General features: G+C 45.2%; 1 protein-coding gene across 3 annotated transcripts in view; it reads right to left on the bottom strand.

The window, feature by feature from the left end:
* Positions 1-19,019, bottom strand: part of NIN (ninein) — a 326,206-nt gene that overhangs the window by 183,318 nt on the left and 123,869 nt on the right. For all 3 annotated transcript variants that reach the window (XM_069208677.1, XM_069208679.1, XM_069208678.1), the window contains exons 5-7: positions 9,980-10,019; positions 4,577-4,767; positions 1,270-1,416 (exon numbers count right to left, since the gene is read on the bottom strand). In XM_069208677.1, the coding sequence (XP_069064778.1) occupies positions 1,270-1,416; positions 4,577-4,767; positions 9,980-10,019 (378 nt within the window). The remainder of the gene's footprint in view (positions 1-1,269; positions 1,417-4,576; positions 4,768-9,979; positions 10,020-19,019) is intronic.

Raw genomic sequence — 19,019 nt, 5'->3', positions numbered from 1 at the left:
GTGAGAGTGTGTGTGAGAGTGTGTGTGAGAGTGTGTGTGAGAGTGTGTGTGAGAGTGTGTGTGAGAGTGTGTGAGAGTGTGTGAGAGAGTGTGTGTGAGAGTGTGTGTGAGAGTGTGTGTGAGAGAGTGTGTGTGAGAGAGTGTGTGTGAGAGTGTGTGTGAGAGAGTGTGTGTGAGAGAGAGTGTGTGTGAGAGAGTGTGTGTGTGTGAGTGTGTGTGAGAGAGTGTGTGTGAGAGAGTGTGTGTGAGAGAGTGTGTGTGAGAGAGTGTGTGTGTGAGAGAGTGAGTGTGAGAGAGAGAGTGTGAGAGAGAGTGTGAGAGAGAGTGTGAGAGAGAGTGTGAGAGAGAGTGAGAGAGTGAGAGAGTGTGCGAGAGAGTGTGCGAGAGAGAGTGCGAGAGAGTGCGAGAGAGTGCGAGAGAGTGCGAGAGAGTGCGAGAGAGTGCGAGAGAGTGCGCGAGAGTGTGCGAGAGTGTGCGAGAGTGTGCGAGAGAGTGTGAGTGTGAGAGAGAGTGAGAGTGTGAGTGTGAGAGTGTGAGTGTGAGAGAGTGTGAGTGTGAGAGTGTGAGTGTGAGAGAGTGTGAGTGTGAGAGACTGAGAGTGTGAGAGAGTGTGAGAGTGTGTGTGTGAGAGAGAGAGTGTGTGAGAGAGAGTGTGTGAGAGAGAGTGTGTGAGAGAGAGAGTGTGTGTGAGAGAGTGTGTGAGAGAGTGAGTGAGTGAGAGAGTGTGTGAGAGAGAGTGAGTGAGAGAGTGAGTGAGCACCTCCCGCGAGCTCTGGGCCCCCTCTCACAAGCACAAACCCCTTAAGGAAGTGAGGGAATGGTACTCTCCTAACTGCGTCTCTCCACAACTCAACTTCTAAAAAATCACCAGCAGCAAAAACTACATGCTCTGCAGCCACATACAACATAACACTTTCATTGTCTTATCAATATATGTGACTGGAGAAACTCACCTACATTTACAAACTATTTACCAGAAGTCGTACGGGAACACTGTTCTCAGATCTTAATTGTAGGATAATACATTTCAGTCCGTCTTTGGAATATTCTTTTACCCACTTAAGAAAGGAGGTACATTTGATACTACTTTGTGAATTAGGAGGTTGGATAGTGTCTCCTCACAGAAATTAGAATACACCAGATCAGCATTTAGGGTCCCCAAGCACCGCGAGGACACTGCAGCAAAGTTCAGCCCTGCCCGCCACATCTTCCACTGATCGTAAAAGGAAGAGCCATGCAGGCTTGGTTTACAGAAGACAGCCCTCTTACCTGTATGGACAGGTGTCTTTTGAGCTGTCTGTAAGGAGTGGACGAAGAAGGCGTTGGAGGACTTCCATGTTTAAAAACAGCATAAAAGAAGTCTTGCAGGCTCATCGTGTCATCTTGCGCAAGGTTTAGGAAAGTGTCTTCCATTGCCTGGAAAGAAAGGAGTTATTAATCATCAGATTAGCGCTAACTAGACTACTATAGCCATTTAGAAAAAAAACATTGTTGGGCATAAAATGACAGCTATACCGGGAGAAGCCATTCAATAAACCAGAAGTAGTGTCCCCAGTTACAATCCTCACAAACTGAGGAAATCTGGTTTGACAAGATGACATGCAACGAAACTACAAGCACAGCTCTCGGATAAGCACACAGCTTTAAAATCAGACCCGGTTCTTTAAAAAGTGACTTTGGAGCCCCAGGTTAGTTTAAATGATTGACTTTTATCCACTACATTTGTTTTGGACGTGTTATGACGCACCGCCTCGAGCCAGACAACATGCTCCTTCTTGACCGTGCAGCTGTCTGCAAGACGAATTCATGCCAATCCTTTCAAATGAAAGTAGAGTGGGGTTTTACTCCACCCAGAGGAGTATTACTCTCTCACTTCTTGCCATTGTTAACTTAGGGTATCATTCCATCTATCAGAAAGTGCTTCTATTGGAATGCACAAGGAATAGTTTACATTTGCAAAATACACTAAAGAAGACAGTAAATTTTTCAAGGCCAAACAAAACTGAATGTGACATACTAAGCTGAAAAAATAAAACACTTTCAAGTTCAACGAACTCAAAAACAACAAGGCCCCGAAAATCGCCAGGTATGCTGTCCAACGCACAGCGCCCACCCTGACTCCTCTGACATTAGCTGTTTGTACGCGGCCTCTTTTTATTTTATTTAACTCGCCATCAGCCGAGGGGTGCACGGAGCACGACGGGGCATGTGGGCTATTTATTGTGTTTACATGGGTAATCAGCATACATGCCAAACCTATAATAGCGTTCACCTTGTGCTCGCAGAGGGAGAAGAGGACGTGGCCTGGGAATGTGAGAGGGGCTGTGAAGTGTGGGTGCGTGAACCCCTCTGTGCTGCCCAGCCACACCCACCCTTCCCCACAGCAGGAACAAAATCCTGTCAAGAGCCCGCCCGTGTCGTGGGGACCTATTCTGTGCAATGGCTTCCACTTCACTCGGAGATAACATACTTTGTGGAAAGTGAAGAAACCAGTTTCACGAGGCAGCACCGAGCGGCCACTGCCCTCTCATACATACTGCTAGGGTGCCCTGCGGCTGGGTTTGCTGGCTCTTCAGCTGGGCTGGTGCGGGGCAGGATGGGGACAGAGAAGGCTGTGCGCTCGGGGCCAGAGCTGCAAGCAGTCCGTCATCTCATCCAGTCTGGAAGGCCCTGACTGACAGCGGGCTTTCCTCCTCAAGTGGACAGCGCACAGATTGGGATGGGGGCTACCTGTAACCTATTCCTGGCTTATGCATGTTCTGTCAATTTAGTTTACTCTTTGGAACGATAATCGCACCTCGCCTAATGTTCCTAATGGCCCTATCAGAGGTCTGAATCCTACAAATCTGTGGAGAATATAGTGAACAGAAATTGATTGCAACGGTGCAGAGAATGCAAAAGTGTGCTACAACATTGACCCCTTTTAGACAGCAAAACTCTACTGATGGCCTAATATCCTGCAAAGCCTGAAAAGTGCTCGCTGATATCGTACACACACAGACTTTAATGAATGTTATGGATTAGAAACCAAGATTACAAAAACAAATCTAAAAAAAACCCTGAAAATAATTCCAAATCAACATCTACAAAGCAATGCAACTCCTCAATTATTGTTCCATAATAAAATTTGATGATATGTACATCAATGGAATCAATCAATCATATCAACAGAATCAATAGCAGCTCTGAAAGAACACAAGTGCAAATTTTCAGATCCTTTTACAGCCAGTGGCAGTATCATAAAAAGGAGTTTCTTATAGAGCACTTCCTTCTGCAATCCTTTCATTTCTAAGTGCTAATGGCACGCGATTGGCTGCCCTCGGAGGATAGAAGGTTGAGTCTGCCTTATAGAGATTCAAACTCAAGGCTTTTATATCACGTTAAACTTACTTGGCCATCTTTTGATTTAGAACATTTCTTCCCTGTATAAACTGTTTAAGGGTACAAGTTGTACTTCAGCTATACCTTGCACTTATTCGTGAGAATAACTATTACTCAAGAGTCCAATAGCACCAGCCTTTCTTTACTTTATAATCTCTGCAAGGACATCTACCTTCTTCCAATGGTACTGCAGCCTGCAGCCTGCAAGGATCATTTATCATCTTTTAGATAAAATGCAGCAGTCTGTTTTCATTTATACTGTGTGATAACACCTTTAACAGAAGCTCTCACTGGATATGGAACATTTGCCACACCGTATGGTGGCTGTCAGTGAAACTACCCCTTTGGTTTTCCATACGAATTGGAACTGCAGCCATTTAATTTCAAAATTTCAAGAGGACCTTTGTTGGCAGTCAGTGGAACTTCTTGTAAAATATTCTTTATAATTTCTGTGAGTACTTCAGTTAACTGTCAGCCACAATGTTCATTCAACAGAGGCTATTTAGGAAAGATAAGCTTTTTTTTTTTTTTAAATGTCAGTTATTTCTTTATAAGTTGTAGTTTACGATAGTGGGAACCAGACACTCCAAAGTAGCAGAATGTGTTACATAGCAGTGTTAGGTTTCACAGGTACCGTACAAAAGATAAAACGTACACTATAAATGCTTCATGATGTTAATAGCCAGAGTTGCAATTTATGATATAAACACGAGTCAGTATATTTGTGAGGCTTTAGAAAACTATTCTTAAACTGCCTAGAACTTTCCTGTACTTCAGCCTGAAGTGGTTTTGACCTACTTAGGTCTCATCAGTGAGATAACTGGAGTACAAGTGTGCAGGCACAATGGTCAAGAATGTGTCCCTGGGCGAGGGTCCGTGTTCCTTCTGTCGCCTTGCTGTTTCTGCAGTGGATGTGCCCAAGGGCGATGGGTATGCCCAGACAAGTTCACTGTGCCATAAGACCCGAGCTCTACCTCACTGCTGAGACCGGAGTAGGTCGAAACCGGTCTGGGGCTGCTTGCGTTCCCAGTTGGACTGATTTCCATAAGGTAGTCCTCTATCTAGAATGGAATATTTGGCTAAAGACAACGGTAAGGAATATGGCCCAGAGAGTCTGTCAGTTCAAGCTTTCCCTCGCTACATTTTTATTGTTGCAGTAAATTTATCGTTAAGGCAAGCTCGCCCGCGCCTGTACCTCTCTGTCGAGGTTCTGGAATCCATACTGCTCGCAGATGGAGAAGAGCTTCTTCCTATTCAGGTGTCCTTCACGCGTGATCCCGAGGTCCTCGCAGACCAGCTGGAGTTTCTCTTCGATCCAATCTTGGGAGGGTGAAAAGCCATGCTGCGAGGCGTTCAAATCATCTGGGTTCCAAAATCTTAACTGCCCTGCAACAAAACATAAAAAAAAAGTACATTTGAAAAAACAGAGCATTAAAGTCATAAGCAAAATACTTGATCAGCAGGGATTTGGAAAGCATTCAATCTTAAGAAAGCGAAGAGGTTTGAAGCTTCGTAATGAAGGTGAACTCCTGCAACATAAAAAGTGATGCAAAGTAGATAAGGGCTGCCTTTTTTACCGTTTTTATTGGTTCGTACTTTACCACCTGTATTTATCAATACTTACGTTTTCAGATCTTACTGGAGTTTATCCAGATTTATTTTTGGTAGGTGAAAAAGTTGGAAGCAGTATTTTTTCACATTTATTTAACCAATAAAGCTACATTTTATGCACGTGGGGTTTTAGTCTACTAAATAGCATAAAAATACACTCTTAAGCATTAGTTTAGGATAAGCATAAACTCGCACATTGCCTTTAACCGCCGCATTCACTATAAAATATTAATTGTGCCTCTGAACTTCCAATACACAGCTATTAGTATGGCGATCAAATCTGACAGCAGCTCAAAGAAAATCCAATTTCCGTATTACCTTTTTTAAATGAAAGTAAGGAAAGGTTGTTTTTCGGTTGTATTTTATACAAAAATCTGAAAAAACGGTAAACGGGGCGCTGTAGACGGCTAGACAACATTATCTTTAGCTTCAAATCAGAATGGTCGTTTGTATTCCACAGGACCACTGGGTGGCGCCCAATTACAAAGAAAATCACGCGCCAAGCTTAGCTCCGCTTCAAGATGCAGAAAAAGTTGCCAGATACAACTATCAAAATAAAGCGTCGTACGTCTACGTCAGTAACAGCATGCGTTTGTGTTTTGTGTGGACTAAGGGAGGATATCGTCAGTTTCGGTGCCCGTGTGAAGATCCTCTGAGGGATGAACTGGTCGTGGCTTCAGTTTCACTTCTGCTTTCCGTAGCATGCCTGTGCAACACATATCCAACATCACAAAGCTGCCCATTCATTCATCTCATTTTTACCGAGATTACCTACAACAAAATCCATCATTAAAGACTAGCTACTAATGAACATTTAAATTTTTCTGCATATTTCCTGCGCTAATCCCTAACGTGATCTCCCCTTCAGTGACTAAGTCTTTCTGGAGAAGGTACTGGTCTGAGATTAATTACAATGTGCATTCTGCAGCAGTCAGGACTGCAGGGTTCAGGGGACCCGGGGACGGGGCTGGAGTTAGTCAGTTGAGCACAGACTGGATATTACACTGAAGCCAGGAAAGATGGCGGACCAATGAGTAACGTCAGGCGGAAAGGGCGCTGGTGATACCGAGGCCAGGAGGCACTGACCGGGAATGAGGTAGCGGTTCAGAGCATAAAACTATGGAAGGGGAGAGTAGCAGGCGGGGGGAGAGTTTCCACTGGACCCACCAGACCTGTCTGGTGAAGGGAGGTGACAGGTACTCTGGGGAATGAAGTGCGCCCCGGTAGCAAAGCGCGTGCACCTGTCAAGGGCGGAGAAAGAACACTTAGGCCCACGAGTAGGCTAGCACAGGAGTCGAGCGGGTAAATGAGGGGGCTCAGCAGGGCTGAAGGGAGGGTAGCGACGGGTCTAGCACATATCAAGTAGTTGGTAACAGTATACAGTACACCTGTGGAGATGGCGTGTACGTTTGAGTCAGTGGCACACCAGCATTTCTAGAGATAAGGGAAGGAACAAGAAAATCAGGGGGAAAATGGGTCATTAGGAGGATGACCATGGTTTTGAAGAGTTGCACTTAAATGCCATTGGTCTCTTGATAATGGTTAAACTTTTAAACGTGTGTAAAGAGTGTAAAGAAGAGTAAAGGAAGGAAGATTTGATTAGCATCAACAAAGAGATGGTAAAAGAAACCAAAGAAAAAGATGTCAACACCCAGAGACGAGACAGAAAGCAGGAACAGTACTGCTTCCCTGAACCGAGACGTGAGACACCCACTGGTTGAAGTGTGGATGAGGAAATGTCTGCACCGCATGCAGCGTAAGCATCTGTGGGAGTGTCAGGAGGACAACCAGGCAAGGGAGGTGTTTGCGATCTCAAGTGATACAAGCTTATAAAGATGGGCAGCAGGCAGCCAGCAGGCACAGGAGGAGGGGTGTGGCAGAGAATATTGTGTTGAGGAAAAAGTATCTGATAGAAGGCTGAGGTCAAGTCTGGGTGGAGAGAAGGTCTCAGAAATCAAACAGGGTGTAAGTGGATCAGGAGGATCCAATTACAATGTTTGAGGGTCTTGAGCCCCAGACCCTCACAGGTTAGACATAAGCACCACTAGAAGCAGTAGGAGGGTCATCCTTTGTTCTTTTTTCCCCCAGTAGAGGTAGCACCACAGTGGTCCTGAAACAATCTGATGGCTGAAGACAGACTGAATGCGAGTGAGAGGCGAGGATCTTGGAGGAGAAAACCAGAGGTTTGATGATTCAAGGAAAATTCAGGTCAGAGCAAAGCAGGGATTAGCAGATTCAGCATATGTATTTTATTTGAGGACATGAATGAGGGAGCGGAGCAGTCAGACAGGGAGGAGGAAGCGGGGAGAGCATAAAGTGTCTCTGTGAGACACTCTATGTATTTATACAATGAAATGGAGTCTGCTGGCAAAACCCTTCGCAATAAGGGCGGAAGATATCACAATACAAACACTGACTGCACGGCTGGTGATGGGTGTTTTGCGGAGATTGAGTGATTTGATTACGTTGGACAGTAGTGGGCATCCAGGGTGGCTGTGCAGGTGTTGATTGCCAGCCTGTAACCTTCAAGGTCAAAGTCGGTACAAGGTGTCCTGGAAGGAAGATGTTTGTATCTGGATGGATTAAGTGTGCGGCCATATCGAAGGCTGGACGGGACACTAACAAGGATGGGAAGAAGAAGTGTGTTTTAAGAGAAAGAATCACTTAAGCCACCAAGGCAGCTCAGGTAGAAGGCCAGGTATGGACACGGAGAACTTGGCTAAGTCAAGATGAAATATTAATGCTGCTTAGAGATTGGACAGTTGGTTATGTATGCTGGAGGTATGGTCAGATAAATGTATGTGTTCTATGTACATAATCTCGCTACATGGTATTGCTATCTTCTGTAACCTCCACAAAGAGAGAGATGCACTCCCTAAAACACAAGTCGCTCCAAGTTCTTAATTGCATTACAAGAAAAAAAAAAAAAAAAAGGAACATATTAACCGCGATTTGTTCTTAGTTTTTGAAGACTACTGTCCAACCTACTGAATATAGTTTTAACACAAATCCCATTAATACATTGTTATTTGGCCTACTTTGGACCGACTTGGATTCTACGGAGTGCCTCTCTCACTCTTTGTAACAGTTTCTTTGAAATGTTTACGGGTTTTGGGGTGGGTAACCCCAAGGAGGAGGGCACCCGTGACCTGGAACGACGTTCGAGTGTGGCACTGCACCACAAAACCGTTTGAGCCAGTGGTTTCTAGATCTGTAATGCCTACTCCTCACAATCTGTCATGGAAGGAGCTGTCTAGCAGGGCCCATGTTCCGTCCAGCTCTTGCCTCCTCCCAGGCTCAAAGTACCTGGAGTCGGGGCTAAGGCCTTCAAGGGCGGAACTTCCACACCTCAGACTCCGCCTACCCTCCCTAGCTCATACACTGCACAGCTCTCCATTGTAAGCCATGTCTGCATGGCAGGCACACATGAAGCTACATTTCTCAACATTTACAGTTTAACAGGTGACATATTTAAATTTAAAATTCCAATGACCGCTCTATCAGACCTATGAAAACAACTGGCTCTCAGCCCAGAGCTTCTTTGAGCAAAATATGTTCTGTAAATGTGTAGTATTTCACTTCTTGTTCTAATGCACAATAACCTAATTCAAAAATGTCTCTATGGCATTCTATAGGGGAGGGGCGGGCTACACTCCATCAGGCAGACGCACCCTACTGACGATATCAATGCGAGGTAAACTCAGGGCTGGGCCTGTGGTTCTCTTGCACGCAGTTCACTTGTCATGTTAAATAATTATCTTCCTCTTGGTTAAGGTCAGTAGATGAGTCCATGTCTTCAATGACATCAGGTCTCAGCATTGGGCTTTCTTTTAACAAATCGAATGTTTTCAGTGAGTTAGTTCAATTGATTAAGTTGAAATAAGCCAAGACTACAAGTCCCAGACTGCACTAAGTTGTTAAATGAAAACCTAGGACTGGAAAAGAAAATATCCTTGCACGCATCAGATCATCTGACAATCTTACTATTTGGGAAAGGGCAGACTCACATGAAAACTAAACTCCTTAAGCTGCTGCAGATTCACAAAACCGGCCTGATGCAGTGCTATGGTTTTGTCATGAAGCAACAGTTTCACGCGAACCGAAGTCTGTAGAAGAAATTAATTTTAGTTACACATCTCAAAAGTATTTGTGAAATTACTGTATTCTAGCAAGAGGTTTTAAGGTAAAGTCTGGGCAGTTTTTTTTTTTTTTTTTTTTTTTTTTAGGTTAGGCGTGTATTGTCTTTATAAGTTAGAATATTAAATGCTCGTTGGTGGTTTGTATCAGCAGAAAATGGTTGTCACTGTTTTTTCCAGTAAAGATCTATAGAGGTAGCAAATACCCTCAGAAACTCATCCTCCCTCTAATTTTCAAAATGTGTATACATTTTACTGTCATACGAATGTGTGGCTGCATTATATCTGGCTCCTTAGAGTGCCAGGCGTCAGAGTACCAGCCACAATTACCACAAACTAATGTGGAAAGAAAGCAGGTACGACCCCATTTTTACTTGTGAAACATAAAATAAGTATGAATAAATATTTGTAATATAGGGGAAAACGTATGGATAAATGCACACAAAAGTTCAAAAAATGAATACTATGAAATGGGAGCCCTAAATATAACGTGCGTGGTTCTGCAGTTCCTGACTTGCCTAAACGCGGTGAATGGCAGGTGCGATTAAACAAGTGAGTGATACTCAACCACCAAACTCAAAAGGTGAAAGACTAAGTTGGCCATGTTGAAATTTGAATCTGTGGTCCACTGCACCATCTGTCAGTATCGAGCACAAATCCTGGCATGTCAATGCAAAAGCAAAATACACTGCAGGCTTCTCTTAGGTCTACCCTCAAGTCCGCCGGACCAGGCAGGATCAGGGCATCGCCTGGTTTCCCGTCTGCACAAGCTGTGTCCGCAAGGTGTGACCTCCTCAGTGTGGCCTGCAACACGTGTAGTGCATGGGGCACAAACAAATGATTTATCTTACCTTCTGCCTCGTATTCTTCGCTGTCTTGGGTCTTCCAGTGCTGGAAAATTGGAAAAAAACAGAGAAGTGATTACTGATTGAGCTGTACAACTCCAACAAGTCTTTGTCAACCTGTTCCTTCCTCTAGGGAATACATCTGTCAGATACCAGCTACTTCCATGCACTGTACAGTAAGCAATGCACAGAGGAGTCACACGAGCGCTGTCACTCAATGTGGATTCATATCAGCCTGTATATAAGCCGTCTGTGGAAAGATCTAATTAAAAGCGCTGTTCTGGCAGCTGTCACTATGATGCACCCACACACATCGCCTTGGGTAGCGTCCCATGGGGGTCCACAAAGCTCCTCAGGGGGTCCGCGACTGCTCAAAAATTAAAAAATGAGCAGATTACGCCCCCAGCTTTCAGAAATGACTCAGTAGAGGCTCCCCGTATTCCAATAATGAGTCGGGGGGTCCCCAGGTTCTAGTAATGATAAAGTGGGGGTCATCAGAAGTCAAAAAGGTTGGGAACCACTGGTCTACTAGATTACAGTCTTGTTTACCTGAGCCTGGACTCGGGGGCTGTAATGACGAGTCATCGTCCCACATGTAGGAAAAGGTCTTTTATTTAATAGCATGAAGAACCACCTCTATCCACTACCTTCCTTCACATCCCTCAACCGTCTCCAGTCCTGTGCCAACGTTCCACGCATGCCACTGTGACATCATGCATGTTGCCACGAGACTGAACATATCCACACATATCCATTATAACATATCCCCTTTCTTTCCTAAATAAAAATCTAACAAAACTAAAAATACTTGTCACATTTTCAAGTTTACAATATTATTGTATCCTGATGCAAAAGTACATACTTCACTTTATTACATAATCTTGAAACTTAACAGACAACCTACATATTCTTTGCTCTCTAGTGCTCTTACCAATAACCTCATCCCTTCCTGTTACCACCTCCAACACATCATTTGCCTCCCTTGTAGTACTAATGAGAACCGGTACATCTTTCTTGTCCATAATCAAGAAACCCGAACACGTAAACTCCTCCATTTCCTTCCATTTGCGTAGACCATGCACCATGTCCCTTCCATGTTTGCAGTACAAAGACACTCTCCTATTGTTCCATTTTTGCCCATTCTTCAACACTACATGCATATCATGAACCTCGCTCACCTCCATGGGGTCTGAAAACTTATTAGATCCACTGCCTCTTCTACCCAATTTTATTTTCACCCAATCTCCCTTGGTTATCCTGCCACTTTCATGCTTTACTCTTCTTGTTTTACCTTGCTCCTCCATCCACTATGGTGGCATTTGTGTCTTGGGATTTCTACCCCTCATTTTCACAAAAGGAATGTCCTCTGTCACACCATTTTCTGGAGTGTTGTACACCCACACCATTTCTTCCACCATCTCCCTCACCCTCTTACAGTTCTGCACCACCATTTGTATTGCCCCTTTCACCATGCAATTCACTCTTTCCACCATTCCATTCCCCTGGGGGTTGTACAAAGACGTACATGTGTGTCTGATGCCATTTCCTCCTAAGAAATTCCTCATCTCCACCAATACGAGTTGTGTTCCATTGTCCGTCACCAGCAGACCTGGGTTCCCTTCACTTCTAAACCCTTTTCTGAGTATTCTGATTACGCATTCCATTGTCACATGCCGCACAAACTCCACCATGACCCACCTTGAGCTCACATCAACCATCACCACAGCAAAATGCTTAATCTCGTTCACATAATCCATAGGCCCGATTATGTCCAAACACAGCTTCTTCCATGGGCCTCCTTCACTAATAGACACCATGTCCTCATTAGTTACTTTCAATCTCTTCTCACTGTCCTTACACATGTTGCACTCTTCCACCCACTTGTCGATCCATACCAGGCCACCAAAACTTCTCCTTTAATCTTTTTTTTTTAGTAAGCGTCTGCCCTAAATGGCCTTCGTGTGCCAACGTCACTGAACTTGTTTTGACTCCATCACCTTTACCTGGAATGCAGGCAGGACCCACTGGACCGTGCTGACACTGGGGCATTCCGCAAGGCCTGCGTTTGTGCATTTTCCGTTCAGGGAAGGTTTTGTGCATTTTCCGTTCAGGGAAGGAACCCGTAGGGGTGGAAACCCTGTTTTCAGTTGGGCCCAACTGGCCCTTGTTTTGTTTGAGTCTCGTGGCCTGGGAGGACGGTGGAGCCTAATACCCCAAAGCCAGGAAACAGACACCCAACTTGTCACTTGACATGTTTTAGGAGATACACTAGGGCTTTCAACCGTGTGTTACCACACCTGCATGCACAGTAAGGAGGTCAGATATATGTAATTGTAAGAACAATTACACAGACTCCTTTATACAGCACTATCTTTATACTTTTTAGTCTATTACTACCCAAAGGGGCCCTTTCAGCAATCCTAAGATAATGAGATCTGGGGAAAGTATAGGGTTCTACACTTACGCCTTCCAGTTTGCATGAAGCTCCTTGATGCAAGGTTATAACTCAGTGAGCAATATTATGAAGTTAATGACGTGGGAGCTGCAGGTAACACAAGGTCCTCGGCAGTAAAAGCATTACGCCATTGCGCAGTCTGCCTAAAATACGAATCCGTGACCTGCATGTTACAGTTTGTCATTTGCAGCGGGAATGTTAGGCCCCCATATTTTAGGAGACTGCACACTCAATGCAAAACATTTGCAAATTCTGTCAATGTTTGAGACCAATTATAATAACCAAAACTAATTTCATGCCACATTTGGTCTTGCTGCCAATTTTGGGGGGGGGGGGGGGGGGGGGGGGGAGGCAGAGTTTATATAATGAAAACGTGTAAACTGAGGTGGGATGCCTCTCCTCATGACTCCGCTCACTGTAACCCCGCCCCCTTTTCTGCCTCCTCTCCATGACCCACATTTTTTAGGATCTCTCAGGAATATGTTTCCATTCCAGAAGGGGTCTCCCTGCAAAGACAGCATCATACTCCGTCCTGGAGAAAATTGCACTAACACCGGGTGAATGCCTAGAAAAATTCCGATATACTTCTAACCAAACTCACTAGCCACTTATTTTACTATTCTGCGTGCCATATGAGAAGGCAAGTGCCTTCTGGCGGTTCTAGGCGCAGCTGGAATTTTACTTCTGTAGTCTTGTGAAACACAGCCTATGTGTTTACAAAAGGATACATTTGTCGTCTAAAGTTTTACATGATATCGGAGGTTGTATGTCCAGACACCGCTGCCCCTGGAAGGACGAATCCCAAACAGGGCCTCTCTATGGGCGCATTTCAGCTCCAGCGTGGCGGTACGCCAGGGGTGCACCCCAAAATCTAGCATGTTCACAGAGAAACAGAAGGCAGCTGAGTAGCCCCCTGCTTCCTAATGGAAATAGGTGAAAGGTGTCCTATTCTTACAACATATATAAGAAGGTTCGGGGCTTGGTCGGGGGTGAAGAGCCAAGGGCGTAGCTACCATTAGTGCGGGAGGTGCAGTGGCACCGGGCCCAGAGCTTCGAGGGGTCCACTGAACCCTCACAGTGTTGTATTTTACTATTCAGCTGCGTAAGGGGCATTTTCCTCGTTTGCCCCAGGGCCCATGACATTCTTGCTACGGTACTGGCGAAGAGGCAGCAGAGGTGAGCGGGGAACTTGGGGGGGGAGGGGGCAAATCGGGCCAGCGCCTCTTCTTCCTGTACTAGGTTTTCACTCATCATTCAAAAGAGCATACAATGCTACACAGTCCAGTCCGTTGGTTGCGTGGCAATATTCTAGCTATATACTGCACACGGCGCGTCTGGCACTGCCCACCTGCATCTGGGTCCCCTGAAGCACGCCTGCACACTTCTCGGGACCGAGGGGCACAGGTCTGTCCGGTCTCACGGGGGACCCGTGCCTCTGTTGCAGCCTCGGGTTACACCACCTGCTGCCCTCCTTGTGCCATCCACCCCCTGCTGTGGAAGGCTCGCCACCTGGGGCCACCCAGGTCGTCGACTTCCGTCCTGCATGGTAAGGTCACGGGCCCTTCGCTGCTGTGCGGTTTCTCACTTACCCGAATAAGTATTCAATGTGACGTGTGCGTGTAGTGTTCTTGCACGGCTGGGCGTTACTAGCCACACCGGTGCGGTGAGAGGAACCACACTGTGCAACCCGGGCATGGGTTCACCATAGGCGTCTCTGCCGCCATCCTATAGGCTTCGGGAGATGAGCCTATTTCTGCCAGTGTTGGCATCAGGGGCGAGCGCTGCAACCAGGCCTACTGACTTTGTATCAGGACTTTAAATGGGGTGAAAAACCTGTTGGGTCTCCCAAAGGGGCGTGGTCGATGTAATGAAGGGCTAGCTTAAAAATACATAAATTAAAAACAAGCTTAGCATAGTGTGCCGCCCCACTGGTATTTTGCTGCTTCTTTCTCTCATTGCATCCAGATAGTGATCGCTAGACCCTGCCATCTCTGCATTTACCCAGTGCTTTCAATGGGCAGATGCGGTCTGGTACCCAGTGCTTTCAATGGGCAGATGCTGTCCGGTACATTTACCCCACACTCTGCGGAAGCGGTGCTGGTTGGTTGCCGCTACCTGTGGTTGTGATCTCTCCACGTTGTGAGTTATCCAAGTGAAATAAGATTAATATCAACACCAGAATATACCTGCTCCTCCTTTCAACCGACGGTGATTTAGTTTGGTTGGTTCTAGGGGGACCCGCCGATGAGAAAAATAAATGGACTAGGAACCCCCTCCGTACACAAATAGGTCTGTCCAGTAGCTGAGGGCTCTGAAGACCAACTGACCCCGGGGAGTGGCGGGAGAGGGCACTGAGTGAGAGATAAACCAGCCATTCATCTACTTGCAGGCACAGGGCCTCCCGATGAGCATCAGTGGAAGGTGTCTTGTCATATCCAGATCATACAGATGCTGAGAATATTCATTTCAATATACAGGGCCCTGCAGACTAACAGCACCGGGCGTAGGCGGCTAGGCGCTATATATGCATTTACAACATAACCCTCGGTTCCCACCCTCACCAAACTCTCAACTCAAAGACAGCGACACAATTACTGCGAAGCCCTCTGTGCAGAACCGTGATCTGAAAACATAATACAGGTTTGGAATATATGGTTATCTCTGAACTAGAACAATTTAATGCAGCCCTTAGCAATAAGAACATTACTTATTTTTTTTTACAACCACGTATCCGAACATAAAAATTAAAATGAAGAACGAATATAAAAACTAAATAACATCATATAGTTGTTCCTGAAAACTGCTTGTCGTTTACCCAATCAGGTGACGGGCACAGTTTAAAGGGACAAAGGATTGGTAATGGTGACATCAGCGCACGTGTCACACATTCTAGTGCACAGATGCGAGCAGCAGATTTAGAAGGAAGGCCACAGGGGAAATAAAAGATGATGTAAATCTTAATGCACCGCTGTAATAGTCTCAGTCAGATTACCGCCGAGAGCCATTAATCCCCAGGGTTGCCATGGAAACTAGATTAGGCCAGCCCTGTTTTCAGGCAACATTCCCACCACTTTCGGCCGCTGCTACGCTGCAAAATAGCGCCGAGTTCACTGGACAGTAAGGACATACATGGAGACCCACCGGGGTCAGCTGCACGACCTGCAAAGTACCGCCACCGTTACTGACACGGCGACCAGTACATTCAACGAAATGTACTGAAACGCAGATGAGTACATTCACCAAAATATACCATGAGACAGACCAGTACATTCACCGAAATGTACTGAGACGCAGACCAGTGCATTCACCGAAATGTACTGAGACGCAGGTCAGTACATTCACCAAAATATACTGAGACACAGACCAGTACACATTCACCGAAATGTACGGATCTGCGTCTCAGTACATTTTACAAAATAGATTTAGACCCAGACCAGTACATTCAACAAAATGTACTGAGATACAGACCAGAACATTCATTCCCATGTACTGAGATGCAGACCATTATTTTCGGTAATATGGGTCGACATGCAGAAGAGTACACTCACCACGAATAAGTGACTCGCAGGCTGCTTAATTTGAGCCAGTAGTTTCCGGTGCTGGGTACCAGCACTTAATTGACACCATCAGCGCTTAAGAGTCTACCACACGGTGGCACCGTCTAACTTACTTAAAGATAATCACAATAAAAGTTGTGTATTAATTCAGTATACATTGAAATGCAAATACCTACTACAGAAGCCATTCTGATAGATTTAGGGGTGTGGATAGTCTGAATCGTCACTTGCAGGAGTGTGATGGTTCGTAGTTATGTTGATACGGTCATTGGTAGATCTGCAGTGGCCTACTGGAGGTGGCCCTGGCACTTATTATGCAACAAACGAAGCACTGTGCACAGATCAGTGCATTCACCAACATGCACTGAGACGCAGACCAGTACATAGATCACGATGAAGTGACGTGCAGACCACTACATTCACCAACATGTACTTGGAAGCAAACCATTGCATTCACATCCACAAAGTTAAGGCGCAGACGAGTATAGTCACCAACACATGTTCATGTGCCAACCCATCTGTTCATCACAAGTAAGGGGCTTGCAGACAGATACATTCACCAACATGCTGCACCGTGCAGACCAGTGCACAGACCACGAAGACGTGGCATACAGACTGGAGGATTTGCCAACATGCGCACCAACACTGAGACCAGTACACTCACCGTGCAAGAAATGACAGACTAGGACAGTCACCACTTTACGCTGGTTCACAGACCCGCCCTTTAACCAACATTTACTGACACACAAGTGCTTTCATCACTAAAAAGTGAAACACCACCAATGACTGACGGACAGCCCCATACGTTCACCAACAATAAATGTCATGCAGAGGGAAGCGGCTGAGTGAACAAGATAACAGGAGGCTCTTAAAAGCCCATGCACCAACCGAGCCATGAACATGTTTAGCATATAACTCGTGTAACAAGCATGTAAATATATTATAGTCTCATGAAAATAAAAAATAAAAAAAACAATTTCTTTAAAATGCGGAAGCATTTCTTCTTAGTACATCAGTTTGTATCACTGTATTGGTTGGCATATATTACATGTGATAGTTTTTAAATCACTCAAACATTCATGCCCAAAGTCCAACGGACCCCTCATCTCCCCAGTCACCCCCCATTCACTAACATGTACTGTAGCACAACCGTGAACATGCGCCCATGCACTGCACAGCAGCGTTCACTGAACACCATGTGCTGATTAACAATCATGCCCATTCGTGCACACGTAGTAACGCAGTAACATAGAAATCCACTCTGCCTCCAAGTATTGCCCTGATGGTCTGTGTCTAATCCCCTGAAATGAAGGAGTACACTGGGTTGTGGCCAAAGCAGTTTATAACAGCACTTCCGGCCCACCGAGCGTCTTCCCAGCACAAAAGATCTTGGGAGCTTGAACAACTGCTGCACTGTTTAACAGTCAAAGAGCAACAACAGTAAACAAGGCAGCCACCTTGCTCCCCTCCGGCATGTAAATCACTAACACAAGGAGCTTTGGTTACATTAGCAACGGACAAACCGGCCACTTCTCACCAACCTTCACGGGGGCCGAAGGATCGCCTCACAGAGCCCTGAGCGCACAAAACCTGCAGCACACCTGAGCAGAAATGCCTATTGGTGCAAGCGACAACACAACCAGGCCACCCGTCATTCACCACACAAAGCGCACGAACGGGACTCTGCAGTTAGCAGTAAAACTACAAACCTCCACTCCGTCTTCACAAAACGGCCGGCGGCATCACACGGTTCACAGGCTGAGACCTGAAAGTGCCTCGTCAGTCAAAGGTGAATTGACCATTCAATAACTGATCACAAATGCACTCTTACTCATTCCTGCACCAGACTCCTCCTTGCATTCAAGTACTTACCTATACATAATGAAATATATAGCCCAAGTACAAGTATTTGCAAGATAAATTAAAAGTAGAAAAAAAAAACATCGTAGCCTAAATACGATGAGCATTTGCTTGCAATTAAAAACAACAAAATAAACATAGCAGTGGGGAGGTCAGAGTACAATGGCATTGCATGTAATGAACGCACTACTAGTTTAAAGTTTCAACATGGCTGCCAGAATTAGAAGCAATGTGTTCGCCATCTTTCACGAGTACAAACAATATTGTATTAACAGTACAAGGTGGCCACTCAGTAAACATCACACTGGGTGGCCATCTTGGGACAGTATAATTCATGGTGTATCATTACTGAGCAGATTAAAGATGGCCAATAAAATGCTTTTATAAAGAGACAGCCATACTGGAACAGCAAATCAATGATACTCTGTGGTGAATACCATTCTAAGACAGCCACCGTGGTTGGTAGCAGTGGCCACAAGAGATGTAGCGCACTGCAGGTGTTTAAAATGCCAAGAAAGCAGCCTGGTAGCATTGGTTAGGAAGCCACGTGAAAAGAAACCCAGTGAAAATGGAGAAAATTGAAACTTAAAGAGGTAAAATGCCATCTCACAGGGCAACAGAGTCAGTTCCACAAGTGCGCTGACCTACTGCCCTTACTGTACTCTCTTCCTGTCGAAAACAGAATCTGGATGACACTCACTCAGATGAGGTATTTTTAATTACTTTTTTGTATTAAAAATGACTGACAGACTATTAAACGTGCAGGTCATCCTACAACTTTCTAGTAAGGATTTTCATTGTGCAAATCTTCTAACTTCCGAGTTAGTCAAACCAGGTAATCTACATCAAAACCACTGCCTAACAAAGTAATATGTGAGATTGATTTGTAACAAAATACCTGTCTGCACGCTTACCCATGGTGTATTAACAACCTTAAAAGGACCACTGGCTTTAACATCTCCTTTAACATCTACTGCCTTGGTCTTCTTTTTCATGGTTAACAGATCAATCTTTGGCAAATAATTTCAAAATCCAAAGAATCAATCCGGCCTATTGCCTTTACAATTATCTTTTCACAATAACTCAGCCTACTGTCTTGCACATAAACTGCCCCAAAAAGCAGCAATCACGTATACAGTTACAAAATTAAAAACGTGCACAGAATCACATTTGG

Source organism: Pleurodeles waltl, chromosome 9 (assembly GCF_031143425.1).
Source record: "Pleurodeles waltl isolate 20211129_DDA chromosome 9, aPleWal1.hap1.20221129, whole genome shotgun sequence".
Lineage (NCBI taxonomy): Eukaryota > Metazoa > Chordata > Amphibia > Caudata > Salamandridae > Pleurodeles > Pleurodeles waltl.
Note: the sequence above shows the minus strand (reverse complement) of the source record. Positions and strands in the feature narration are given on the sequence as shown.